The following is a 12,888-nucleotide window of genomic DNA, read 5'->3' as shown; positions in this document are numbered from 1 at the left end:
AAAGCCATAGAGAAATCCCAACTTCTTTAGGAAGTCTTTGCTGGTTAATCCCCACTATCTCAAATTCTGACAGTCCCAATAGCGCCTTAAGAATTTGTGGGGGGTTTTTATGGCATTTATTAAGCGCTTACTATGTGCAAAGCACTGTTCTAAGTGCTGGAAGCACTGTTCTAAGCGCTGGGGAGGTTACAAGGTGATCAGGTTGTCCCACGGGGAGCTCACAGTCTTAATCCCCATTTTACAGATGAGATAACTGAGAACCAGAGAAGTTAAGTGACTTGCCCAAAGTCACACAGCTGACAATTGTCAGAGTGGAGATTTGAACCCATGACCTCTGACTCCAAAGCCCGGGCTCTTTCCTACTGAGCCATGCTGCTTCTCATGTGTTCTTACATCTATTCTCAGCACATGCATATCATTCTTATGTGTCAATCAATGATATTTATTCAGTGTTCACTGTATGCAGAGCACTGGACTAAGTGCTTGGAAAAATACACTATGATAGAGTTGGTTAATGAAATCCCTGCCCACCAGAAGCTTACAGTCTACAGGGGAGCTTACATGTTATTCACTTGTTCAGTTCATTCATTCAATCATATTTATTGAGCGCTTATTGTGTGCAGAGCACTGTACTAAGTGCTTGGGAAGTATAAGTCAGCAACATATAATTATTTCATCCTATCAACCAGTGGTATTTATTTTGCACTTACTGTAATAGGCACTTGAGAAAGTCCAACACAATCAAACTGGTAGTCATGTTCCCTGCCCACGAGGCGCTTACAACTTCCTACTCCCTTCTTGCTATTACCAGTTGTATCCTTATTCTTCCTCTGGCTCCCATTATTTATAAATGTGTCTGCCTGATTCCCCCCATTACACTGTAAGCCCCCTGAGGGTGGGAAATATGTGTTTTTCCCTGTTATGCTCTCCCAAGCACTAACTGCAGTGCTTGTCTGTGGTCGGCACTCAAATACCATTGACTGATAGCCATCAGAATGAAAAATAAGGTTGATAAATACTTTGATACATGAGGATCACCCTTTGACAAGGATTGGATCTATATTCATATGACGAGAGGACAAAAGGAAGGTGGAGAAGAAATTTCCAAGGTTAGAACTTTACACTGGGCAAATAAAAATATAAACAAGTGATATTCCATAAAGAAGCAGCGTGGCCTCGTGGCAAGAACATGGACTTGGGAGTCAGAGGGCGTGGGTTCTAATCCTGGCTCTGCCACCTGTCTGTTGTGTGACTTTGGGCAAGTCACTTAACTTCTCTGGACCTCAGTTACCTCATCTGTAAAATGGGGATTAAGACTGTGAGCCCCACGTGGGACAACCTGATAACCTTGTATTTACCCCAGCGCTTAGAGCAGTGCTTGGCACATAGTAAGTGCTTAACAAATATCATAATTATTATTATTATTAAACACAGAGCCAAGATAGTGATAATGAAAACCAATTATAATAGAAAGTCTGCCATTTCCAGGGATACCAAACATTCTAAGATACTCCTCCTCCTCCCTTCTGTTGGTAGCATTGGCAAGTCATCTTTATTAAAAAGGTTCAATATTATTCAATATCAATAATGTTCATTGAGCACTGTGCAGAGTCCTTCAGCAGCATATTGGAGGAGCAGCGTGGCTCAGTGGAAAGAGCCTCGGCTTTGGAGTCAGAGGTCATGGGTTCAAATCCTGGCTCTGCCATTTGTCAGCTGTATGACTTTGGGCAAGTCACTTCACTTATCTGGGCCTCAGTTCCCTCATCTGTAAAATGGGGATGAAGACAGTGAGCCCCACGGGGGACAACCTGATCACCTTGTATCCTCCCCAGCGCTTACCACAGTGCTTTGCACATAGTAAGCGCTTAATAAATGCCATTAAAAATAAAATAAAATATAGGTTAAAAGAACCCCACAAAATACCTGCACTCAAAACGTTTATGATCTAAATGGGAAGACACAAGATGATGTTCAGAGTGGCAGAAAATGAGACTGGAAGAATGTACAAGTAAATAAACATGTGCTTAAAAAAGAACATGTAAACAAATATGTACCTAAGTGCTATGAGTGGTTTTTGGAGCTGGAGAGGGCTTCTTAGGGGAAAGTTAGACTTCTCCGAGAAGCTTCATTCATTCTTTCAGTTCATGAGGAATTTCATGAATATATTACTCCTTTATGGTACCCAGGTGGCCTATAAAAGTTAATGCTCTTAACACATGTCAAGAAGAAATCTCTCACTGTAGTGTACTCACCCGTGTCCAGTGCTGACCTTTGCAAACATGTGCATGACCATTTCTTCGGCCTCTACTTCACGCTGTATTCAAAACAGGCATGCCCTGTTGGAGGCTCTAGGAAGGGCTCCTCAGAAACCAATTGGTGAGCTGGCAATTAGGTTATCTTTAACTTTTATTGTATACTTCCAAGCGCTTAGTACAGTTACCTGTTTGTTTGCTTTACGGTATTGGTTCAGCCCTGACTGTGTGTCAAACACTATTCTAAGCGCTGGGGTAGATACAAGCCCCTGTCTCACACGGGGTTCACAGTGTAAGCAGGAGGGAAAACAGGAGACCTGAAGCAAAGAGAAGTTAAGTGACTTTCCCAAGGTCACAAAATGAGCAATTGGCAAATCTTGGATCAGGATCCAGGTCTTTCTGACTCCCCATGCTCTTTCTAGAAGGCCACGCTGATTCTCTGCACACCGAAGTTTCCCAGTACAATGGTGCTCAATAAATACTATGAACTAATGAATCACCCATAGGGATCAAAAGGAAAACCTTCAGGCAGCTATTAAGAAATGAGTTAACCAAATGATATTTAGAATCTTTTTCTCCACCCCCTCCCACCACCACCAACTCCAGCCCAGATTGTTTGAGGTCATACCTGGTTATGAGGACAGCCACATCATGGTGTATAGGGTTGAGATCACTCTTAGGGTTGATGCTCTTCTGCCATTTGCAGAAGCTGGCTAACGTCTTATCTGCGTGGTGGACTATTTTCAATCCTTGCTAAAGAAGAGAAGAGAAGAGATCAGTCCTAGGAGGATATGATGTAGCCGGGCCCTGCAACCCCATCCTCTGATGGGCTTGAAAGGCACAGGGAGAAGGTGATTGGGGAAATGGAAAGCAGCATGGCCTAATAGAGTACCAACCTGGGAGTCAGAGGATCTGGGTTCTAATCTTGGTTCTGCCTCTTGTCTGTTGTGTAATATTGAGCAAGTCACCTAACTTCTCTGTGCCTCAGTTTCCTCAACTGTAAAATGTGGATTAAATACTACTTCTCCCTCCTACATAGACTGTGAACACCTTGGGGATGGGCACTGTGTCCAACCCTAATTAACCTGCACTTACCACAGCACTTAGAACAGGAAGCACTTAAATACCATAAAAAAAATGGGGGAAATCACCTCAGCAATTCTGACAATGATTGATCAGGTGCTCAGAATAGTAAACTTATCTGTCACTTGCAGCCTATTGTTCAAGTAATAATAATAATGATAATAATGGCATTTATTAAACACTATGTGCATAGCACTGTTTTAAGTGCTGGGGAGGTTACAAGGTGATCAGGTTGTCCCACTGGGGGCTCATAGTTTTCATCCCCATTTTCCAGATGAGGGAACTGAGGCCCAGAGAAGTGAAGTGACTTGCCCAAAGTCACACAGCTGACAATTGGCGGAGCCGGGATTTGAACACATGACCTCTGACTCCAAAGCCCGGGCTCTTTTCCACTGAGCCACACTGCTTCTCTACCTTCAACTACAAAATGGACTCAAAAGAAAAACCCAAGGAAGAAACTGCCCTATGGGGGTTGTAGTCTTGTAAGATTAATAAAGATAAAAAATATCTAGAAGCTTATTTCTGTTTGGTGCTTGGATCTAATACTAATCTTCTTATTTTCCTCATAAAGAATTAAAAGGCTAAAGACCTGGGGATATTTTGCATGGAAAAGGGGAGGCGGAAGAGAGATCTGATGGTTATCCAACAGCCGAACAATAAATTGCTTAGTAACAAATGTCTATGGTCCAATTGCCAACACATTCTAATAGGTGTTTTTTTTTAAAAAAATCCAAGTCAACCCAATCAACCCCAATCATTCCTGTAACCCACTGGGCAGAGATGAGGGCAGGGCTTATATCAGAGTTCACCCTTGACTGGGACAAGGGTTTTGGATAAGGGCCAATATACAGTTTTGATGGTGATTGGAGCATCAGTAACTGAATATTAGATTTTTGATTTGCAGACAAGTAACCATTAGGTTAAGAAATTTACAATTTTTTGGACTGGGCATTTTCAAGAATGTAAGGGATTATCACCTAGAAGACAGTGACAAATGATATTCCATTTTCCCAAAGAGTAGAACAGAAGGAAATAAGCCCGAGATGCACACGGACAATTCAGGTTAGTTCTGAGGAAGGACTGACAGTGAAAATTTGTAAATAACGAAATGGGTCCCTATGGGACTAGGTGTGACTTTCCTTCTCTGTGGGTCTTTTACACCATCCTAGAAAGACTCCATTTTCTCCAACAGTGCTTTGAAATGGTGCGGGGCGGCGGGGGGTGGGGAGCTCAACACTCTCTCAGGTAACTGTCCAGCATATGGTAACTTGATATATTATTGTCTGTCCACGGGAGCAGCAACCCTACTGCATTTTATTCATCTTGAATAAAATGATTACACATGTACCTTGATTACAGGATTTTATTTCAGTTTAAAATCCTGAAAAGATGCCCATCAGGCCCCCAAATATTTCTGCAGCTGGGGTAAAGTAGTAGAAGAGGCAGAGCTAACAGAGAAAGAGAGACAGAGGCTGGCAAGCTCAGTCCCTCCCTCACCCTTACTTATCTTTCCTCCAATGTTCTGCTTTTCTCCAGTCTCTTCCTCTTCTGCCTCTGTTCCTGTCTTCCCCCCCTTTTTTCTGCTCCCCACTCCATCTATGCCCCTTACTTCCTAGTTCCTCCTTTCAGAGAATTTCCATCCAGTCCCTACTAAAGAATCACAGGTTTTGATCAGCTATCTCAAGCAGGCTATTCAGATTGCAGATGGACACATTTCCAACCACTTCCATCGATACTATTATTATTTTTAATGCCAACGTGGTTTATTGATGCTATTATCTCACAGTTGCTTAGGGATGCATGACTTCGAGGCTCCTTTCCTAATCCCCACAGCAATCCCTGGAAATATCCCCACTTTTTGTGGATCAAATTACAATATGAACTGTTTAAAACAGAGCAAGTTACACTAATCCAAAAGGTGCCCATTATCTGTAATGTCAATCACCTGGGCCTTAGAATGGCTCATACAATTATACATGCCTCATAAAATCAAATGATCCTAGTGATCTGGCCTCCGGAAATTATGCCAGATTTTGGCATTTTTCTAAATAATGAGATTGAGGTAGCTTTTCCTAGAAGCGCTTTAAAAATATCTATTGAAAATTATTCTGTTTTACAGAGGCATTCCTCCTCGATACCAATTTCCCTTGAAAACAAAACTGTATTTCCCTTTTTATTTCATTTTGTTTATCACTGCATTTGTCAAGATAATTCAGTCCACTCCCTTCACCCCATTCCTTACACTTCAGGAGACTGATATCCAAACATTGGGCAGAGTTTCCCAAGAGAAGAAGGCTTATGGAGACAGTCTTATCAACATGCAAATATCACAATAAATAAAAATGATAGCATTCATTAAGCACTTACTATGTGCAAATGAAAATCAAGAAGAAATACTAAGAATTTAACAGAAACAGACTCAAAAGGGAGGCAGATAAGGATTTGTATGGATTTTTTTTCTTGTATAAACTGTTCTCTTGTGCATTCTTTCTAAAGAAAAAAATCCTTTTAAGATTTTCTTTTTATTGATTCCTTTGGGAATTCATTAAAGCTGCTTTGAAGTGTAAACAACAACTTTACTACCTATTGCCTAGCTTAGGAGCTTTTGGAAGGCATGACATTTATTAGGGAGAAGCAAAACCATTTTTGGACTCTTCCCATACTTCTGAAAGATCACGCCTATTAACTTTAGGAGAACTAGGTTTGAATGAGAAGCAGCATGGCTTAGTGGAGAAAGTACGGGCTTGGGAGTCAGAGGACATGGGTTCTAATCCTGGCTCTGCCACTTGTCTGCTGTAAGACCTTGGGCAAGTCATTTCACCTCTCTGTTACACTGGTATGTACAATTCATAGAATATTTGTTACTCATTGGCTAGGTAGAGGTTATCTGTCTACAAGACTTTCTCCAAACAATGAAATTCTCCAATGCCCTGCTATGGGACAAGGAAGATTCAGATGCTGGTGGTATTAAATATTTCTTTCTGCATCAGATATTTAAGAGACATCTATAAGACTGTGCTGAAAATACAATTGAGACTTTTTCCTCTTGGCTGGGTCATCACAACACTAGGTTAGGAAATATTTGAACAGTGTTAACAGCCATTGGAAAACGTTTAGTACATATTTACTATTCTTTTTATTTTGTTAATGATGTGCATATAGCTTTAATTCTATTTGTTCTGATGATTTTGACACCTGTCTACATGTTTTGTTTTGTTGTCTGTCTCCCCCTTCTAGACTGTGAGCCCATTGTTGGGTAGGAACCATCTCTATATGTTGCCAACTTGTACTTCCCAAGCGCTTAGTAGCAGCGTGGCTCAGTAGAAAGAGCCCGGGCTTTGGAGTCAGAGGTCATGGGTTCAAATCTCAGCTCCGCCACTTGTCAGCTGGGTGACTTTGGGCAAGTCACTTCACTTCTCTGGGCCTCAGTTCCCTCATCTGTCAAATGGGGATGAAGACTGTGAGCCCCCCGGGGGACAACCTGATCACCTTGTAACCTCCCTAGTGCTTAGAACAGTGCCTTGCACATAATAAGCGCTTAATAAATGCTATCATTATTATTAGTAGTACAGTGCTCTGCACACAGTAAGCGCTCAATAAATATGATTGAATGAATGTGCCTCAGTTACCTCATCTGTAAAATGGGGATTAAAAGGGTGAGCCCCAAGTGGGACACAATGGGTCCACTGTAATAGTCAGTGGAATCAATGGGTCTTTGAAACAGGGCTCTAGTCTTTTATTTTTAATAGTGTACTCTACCAAGCACTTAGTACAGTGTTCTGCACACAGTAAGCACTCAATAAATACAACTGACTGACTGACTAAAATTAGGTGAAAGAGCCCCAGATTTCTGTGGGCTCGTGGAAGGATCATAGAGATCTGTAAGTCTGAGAATGTGGGTTCTAGTACCAGCTCTGCCTCTGGTCTGTTGTGTGATTCAGGTCACCCACCTAAACCCACCGGGGCTCGGTTTCCTCATCTCTAAGAAGGGATAATAATATTTTCCTCATCTCTTAAAGATGCTTTGAGGCTAAAGTGATATAAGTGCTGTGAAAACACTTTGGAAAAATAAAAGCATTCTATAGATTCAAGGAATTACATGAAATTTGACACTTGTACCTTATTCAATTCTCTGTTTCCATTTGATTTGTGATTCTGGGCAACTCACAAACTCACTAAGTCTCAGTTTCCTCTTCTATTAAATAATAATAATGATGGCATTTGTTAAGCGCTTACTATGTGCACAGCACTGTTCTAAGTGCTGGGGGGGATACAATGTGATCAAGTTGTCCCACGTGGGGCTCACAGTCTTAATCCCCATTTTTACAGATGAGGTAACAGGCTCAGAGAAGTTAAGTGACTTGCCCAAGGTCACACAGCAGACTTGTGGCGGAGCCAGCATTCGAACCCATGACATCTGACTCCAAAGCCCATGCCCTTTCCAATGAGCCACGCTGCTTCTCTATGTGAGGTTTGAGCTAAACCTCTGGGTTCAGGTGTACATAAGGCCATTAGCAAAAACAATAATTATACTATGGTATGTTTTAACAATTTCACTTATGACAAGCACTGGGGACAGGTACTATACAGGCAGAGGGCTCACAATCTAAAGGGAGTGAGAATAGATATTCAGTCTCCATTTCACAGATTAGGAAACTGAGGCAAAGCGACTTGCCCAAGATCACACAACAGGCAAGAGGCAGAGGTGGGTAAGAGACTCCCAGTCTTGTGTTTTTCCATTATTCCATGCTACTTTCCAAAATCTGTTTTAATTAGATGAATTAAAATTAAATTTATTCTGAAGGTCAATTCCCAGATGGAAAAGGGAATTATTTTAAACACACACTCCTCTCTCAAAGTGACCAAGGGATTGATGCAGGACAGGATGTAAAACCAGCAGCTTGCTCACAGCGTAGCAGTCTAGAGCAGCCCTGCAAATGGTTTTCAGAAAGCATCACCTCTTCTTGAAAATCTTAACCTGGACATCTAATCTACATTAGCACCTTCTATGTTACGTAATTCCAGTCCTCCTCTTCTTGCCCCTTCTTCCTCTCCTCCAAGAGGCCTTCCCCACCTAAGCCCTCATTTTCTCTTCTCCCACTCCATTGTATGTCACCCTAACATTTGTATTTGCACCCTTTATTCACCCCTCCCTCATGCTTATAGTACTTAAGTCAGAGGTCATGGGTTCAAATCCCAGCTCTGCCAATTGTCAGCTTTGTGACTTTGGGCAAGTCACTTGACTTCTCTGGGCCTCAGTTCCCTCATCTGTAAAATGGGGATGAAGACTGTGAGCCCCCCGTGGGACAACCTGATCACCTTGTAACCCTCCTCAGCACTTAGAACAGTGCTTTGAACATAGTAAGCGCTTAACAAAAAATGTCATAATCAGTAAATATATATCTGTAATTTATTCATAGTAATATTCATCTCCTCCTCCAGACTATAAGATCCTTATGAACAGTGAACGTGTCTACCAACTCTGCTATCTTGTACTCTCTCAAGTGCTTAGTACAGTGGTGCGCACACAATAAATGCTCAACAAATACTACCGATTGATTGATTCCTCTCCTTCACCCTTTGGGCACTGCCTCCTGTTGCCCAGAAGGTAAGAGAAGAAAAGTGTCTGCTGACATTGAATATAATAAGAAATCCCCGCCAACCCAGATTCCTCTGAAACTAAGGGGAAAAAGAGGAGGTAGAAATGAATGGGAGAGAATATTAGGTCTGATATGATTAGTCTTGCAGTGAGATTTTTATTAGTCCACTCTGATTTCTTTCTTTTTGGGATGGTAGGTTGTTCTTGGTAGGTTTTTGTTCACCACTGCTCACATTCGACTCAATTACTCAGGAACCCTTTATCCAGTTGGTGGATAATCCAGATTCATGCCTTTTCTCACCCCTTCCAGCTGCCTGTGCTCTAGAACATCCATTTCTCTGAGAACCTGGACTCTGATTAGAAATTGACGAAGGAAACATACAAAGGCAAAATGCCCCAGTCAGTTTATTCAGAGTGCTGACAGAAGATTTGGGAGGAGCAAGGGATTGAAATCAATGACCAATTCAGTTAATCTAAATGCCGTTTAGCTGACCTTCTCTGTCCTTTAACTGCAGGTAATTAATAGTTGACTGAAGAGATAGTGAGGCAGGAATAATCAAAAAGATAGCAAAACAAGAATAAAAACAGATAATAAAGCAAAAATTTAAAATGACTTCAAACATCTCCAAGTCCCTCGAACCAGCAGTGAAGCTATTTTCCTTAGCCTAGACCTAGCCTTTTTGGTTTTTTTGATATTGGTAAAATCTCCTGATGATGGGTGACTGTTGAAAGTAGTGATTATAGGACTCCAGAGAGGTGGGGGGTGGGGGGGGAGAAAGCAATATTGGAGGTGGTTGTTGTAATGGAAGTCCAAAATAATTAAGTGAATGGAATAACAAACAGAATACCCTGAAAGGTGTGGAAAAAATAGATTGAGCAATCATATTTATTGAGCACTTTGTGCAGGACACTGTACTAAGCGCTGGGGAGAGTACAATGCAACAATTTAACAGACTCATTGAGAAGGGACATGGCTTAGTGGCAAGAGCACGGACTTCTTTATGGCATTTGTTAAGCGCTTACTATGCGCGAAGCATCCATACTAAGTGCTGGGGAGGATACAAGATCATCAGGTTGTCCCACATGGGGCTCACAGTCTTAATACCCATGTTACAGATGAGGTAACTGAGGCACAGAGAAGTTAAGTGATTTGCCCAAGATCACACAGCTGACAATTGGCGGAACGGGATTTGAACCCATGACCTCTGGCTCCCAAGCCCGGGCTCTTTCCACTGAGCCACACTGCTTCTCTGACTTGGGAGTCAGAGGATGGGGGTTCTAATCCCAGTTCTGCCCCTGGTCTGCTGTGTGACCACAGGCAAGTCACTTCACTTCTTTGTGCCTCAGTTACCTTATCTGGAAAATGGGGATTAAGACTGTGAACCCCACATGGGACAACCTGATTACCTTGTACAAACCCCAGCACTTAAAACCATGCTTGGCACCTAGTAAGCACTTAAATACCATTATTATTATTATTATTATCAAATACTATATCATTAATCGCAATAAAAAATTGTTATTCCTTGACAACAACAAGCTTCCAGTTTAGATGGGGAGAGAAGAATGAAGAATAAATGAACCACCACCAAACACGTATTTTATGTGCCCACGGGAAAAAATAGAGAACAGCAGATGAAGGAGACAGTAGGCAAAGTGTGGAGTTTAATGGTTGCCCCAACTTGGGACCTGAGCTGCAAGCAGAACCAACTCATACCTTTTGTCTGAATGCCACAATATTTTTAAAGTCATAGAGTTTTGAGATTGTAGTTCCTAACCCTCCTGAAATCTTTTATAAACTATTTGAGAACTTCTTAGAATCCTTAGAGAGCAAAAGAATTAGTGTTAGGAGGGCATTGCCCCAACTTAGGCCCTGAACTGCAAGCAGAACCAACTCATACCTTTTGTTTGAATGCCACAATATTTTCAGTCATGGAGTTTTGAGATTGGAGTTCCTTACCCTCCTGAAATCTTATATAAAGTATTTGAGAACTTCTTAGAATACTTAGAGAGCAAAAGAATTAGTGTTAGGAGGGCATGTACCTCTGTTCTTTCCAGTCTTTAAATTCCTCCTCACTGCTCAAACTCCTGGACCACTAGAGACATGTCTCTAGTGCTGGAAACGGGACAGGTGCCATTATTTAATGCCCTGGCACATCTCCCATGACAAATTGTGCAAGGCTTTAGAGTGTACGGGAATTGGTCAAATTTTACCCAAACGCACCTGTCAGTTCTTTGTTGGTGACTGAAAAGAATGTGAAAGATACATAATTAGCAGGGTCTGGAATGGAGGAGGATGAGTGCACAGTATCATGATGAAGCAGCTGAGAAGAAAGAAGTCTAGCTGAGAATGCAGAGGAGGGAAATCACAGACCCAGTGACTCAAACTCTAAGATCCAGAGCGTGTTCTTTGGAACCTGGATGATGTGACAATGAATAGCAAGAAACAAAATGGACAGAATGAAGAGAGGTTCAACTGTGACATATTCTGAATCCAGGATGACATTATAAAGATTTACTACTAAAGTGAGGCTATGGAGTTGGTTTTTTTTCCCCTTGTTATGCTTCTGCCAGCATCAAGCTGTGTGATCTCATTGAAAAATCAAATCTTTTCATTCGAGGGAAGAGTGTGGTAAAACAGCATATAATATACTTGAAAAATATACTTAAAAATATTTTTAAAAAGCTCAACAATGTACTTCTTGGTAAGGGATGCCTAGGCATATTCAGTTGATTTAATCAATAAATGGTATTTATTGAGTGCTTACTGTGTATACAGCACTGTACCAAGTGCTTGGGAGAGAACATCACAAAAGAATTGGTAGACATGATCTTTACCCTCGAGGAAAGGTAAGGTATTCTCTGAATAAATACAGAGAGATAGAAGAATAAATGGGAAAGTTACCATCAGCCTTGGCTTCTTATGATAACCCAGGAATACTGAAGAGGAATAATAAAACAAATTATTTTTTAAAAGATAGTGAAGCAAGAATCAAAATGGAAAGTGAAGCACGAATAAAAAGGATACTGAAGCAAAAATGAAAGATAGCAAAGCAAAAGGAGAGTGAAAAGAAAAAAAGATGGTGAAACAAGTTTAAAAAATGAAGTAAAAATGAGAAGTAACATAGCCTAGTGGATAAAGCATGGGCCTGGGAATCAGAAGGACCTGAGTTCTAATCCCAGCTCTGACACTTGTCGGCTCTGTGACCTTGGGTAAGTCAGTTAAATTCTCTGTGCCTCAGTTACCTTCTCTGTGCCTCAGTTACCTCATCTGTAAAATGGAGATTAGGACTGTGAGCTCCCTGTGGGACATGGATTGTGACCACCCTGATTACTTTGTATCTAACCCAGTGCTTAGAACAGTGCCTGGCACATAGTAAGTGCTTAAGAAATACCATAAAAAGTATTTCCTTAAAGTTAGAGAGACTTCGGTAACATAGATAAAGGGAAATGTAGGAAAGACATCAGGAGAGCCAACTTTGATAAAAAACCCAGGAAGTGTGAAGAAGTTGGTCACTTTGAATTTTTTCAAACCAGTGATTTACACAGTTCCTCATAACATTTTGCAATGAATAGACTTGGAAAATGTAATTGAAAAGCTAGCAATGTTTAGATGGCTGCCAACTGCTTAAAATTCAAAGCTTTGAGAAAACAGTTGTTTCTTCTAAACATTGTTAGACAAGAGATATACGAAAGGTCAGTCAGCTCTGAAAAATAATCTCTTCCTATTTATTTCTATTTTTAAGGCACTGTTGGAATGGGTGCTTTTGTCAGTTACATTTGTACAGTCAAGTATTACCAGGCTGAAAAGAAAACAATCAGTTATGAATCAGGGAAATAAAAATTGAATATTGTGGGAACTGTGAAATAAATGTGCTGGTAGTTTTAAATTATAGTACATAGAGATTTAATAAAAAAAACCTCTGAGCACTTTATCTGCCAGGTATTTGGAGT

The 12,888-nt window shown here is 41.0% G+C and overlaps 1 protein-coding gene across 2 annotated transcripts in view; it reads right to left on the bottom strand.

Moving 5' to 3' along the window:
• ADAMTS12 (ADAM metallopeptidase with thrombospondin type 1 motif 12) overlaps positions 1 to 12,888 on the bottom strand; it is a 345,960-nt gene that overhangs the window by 149,213 nt on the left and 183,859 nt on the right. For both annotated transcript variants that reach the window (XM_038743882.1, XM_038743883.1), the window contains exon 6: positions 2,881 to 3,005. In XM_038743882.1, the coding sequence (XP_038599810.1) occupies positions 2,881 to 3,005 (125 nt within the window). The remainder of the gene's footprint in view (positions 1 to 2,880; positions 3,006 to 12,888) is intronic.

The sequence above is a fragment of the Tachyglossus aculeatus genome, chromosome 3 (assembly GCF_015852505.1).
Source record: "Tachyglossus aculeatus isolate mTacAcu1 chromosome 3, mTacAcu1.pri, whole genome shotgun sequence".
Classification (NCBI taxonomy): Eukaryota; Metazoa; Chordata; class Mammalia; order Monotremata; family Tachyglossidae; genus Tachyglossus; species Tachyglossus aculeatus.
This window is presented reverse-complemented; position numbering and strand designations above follow the sequence as displayed.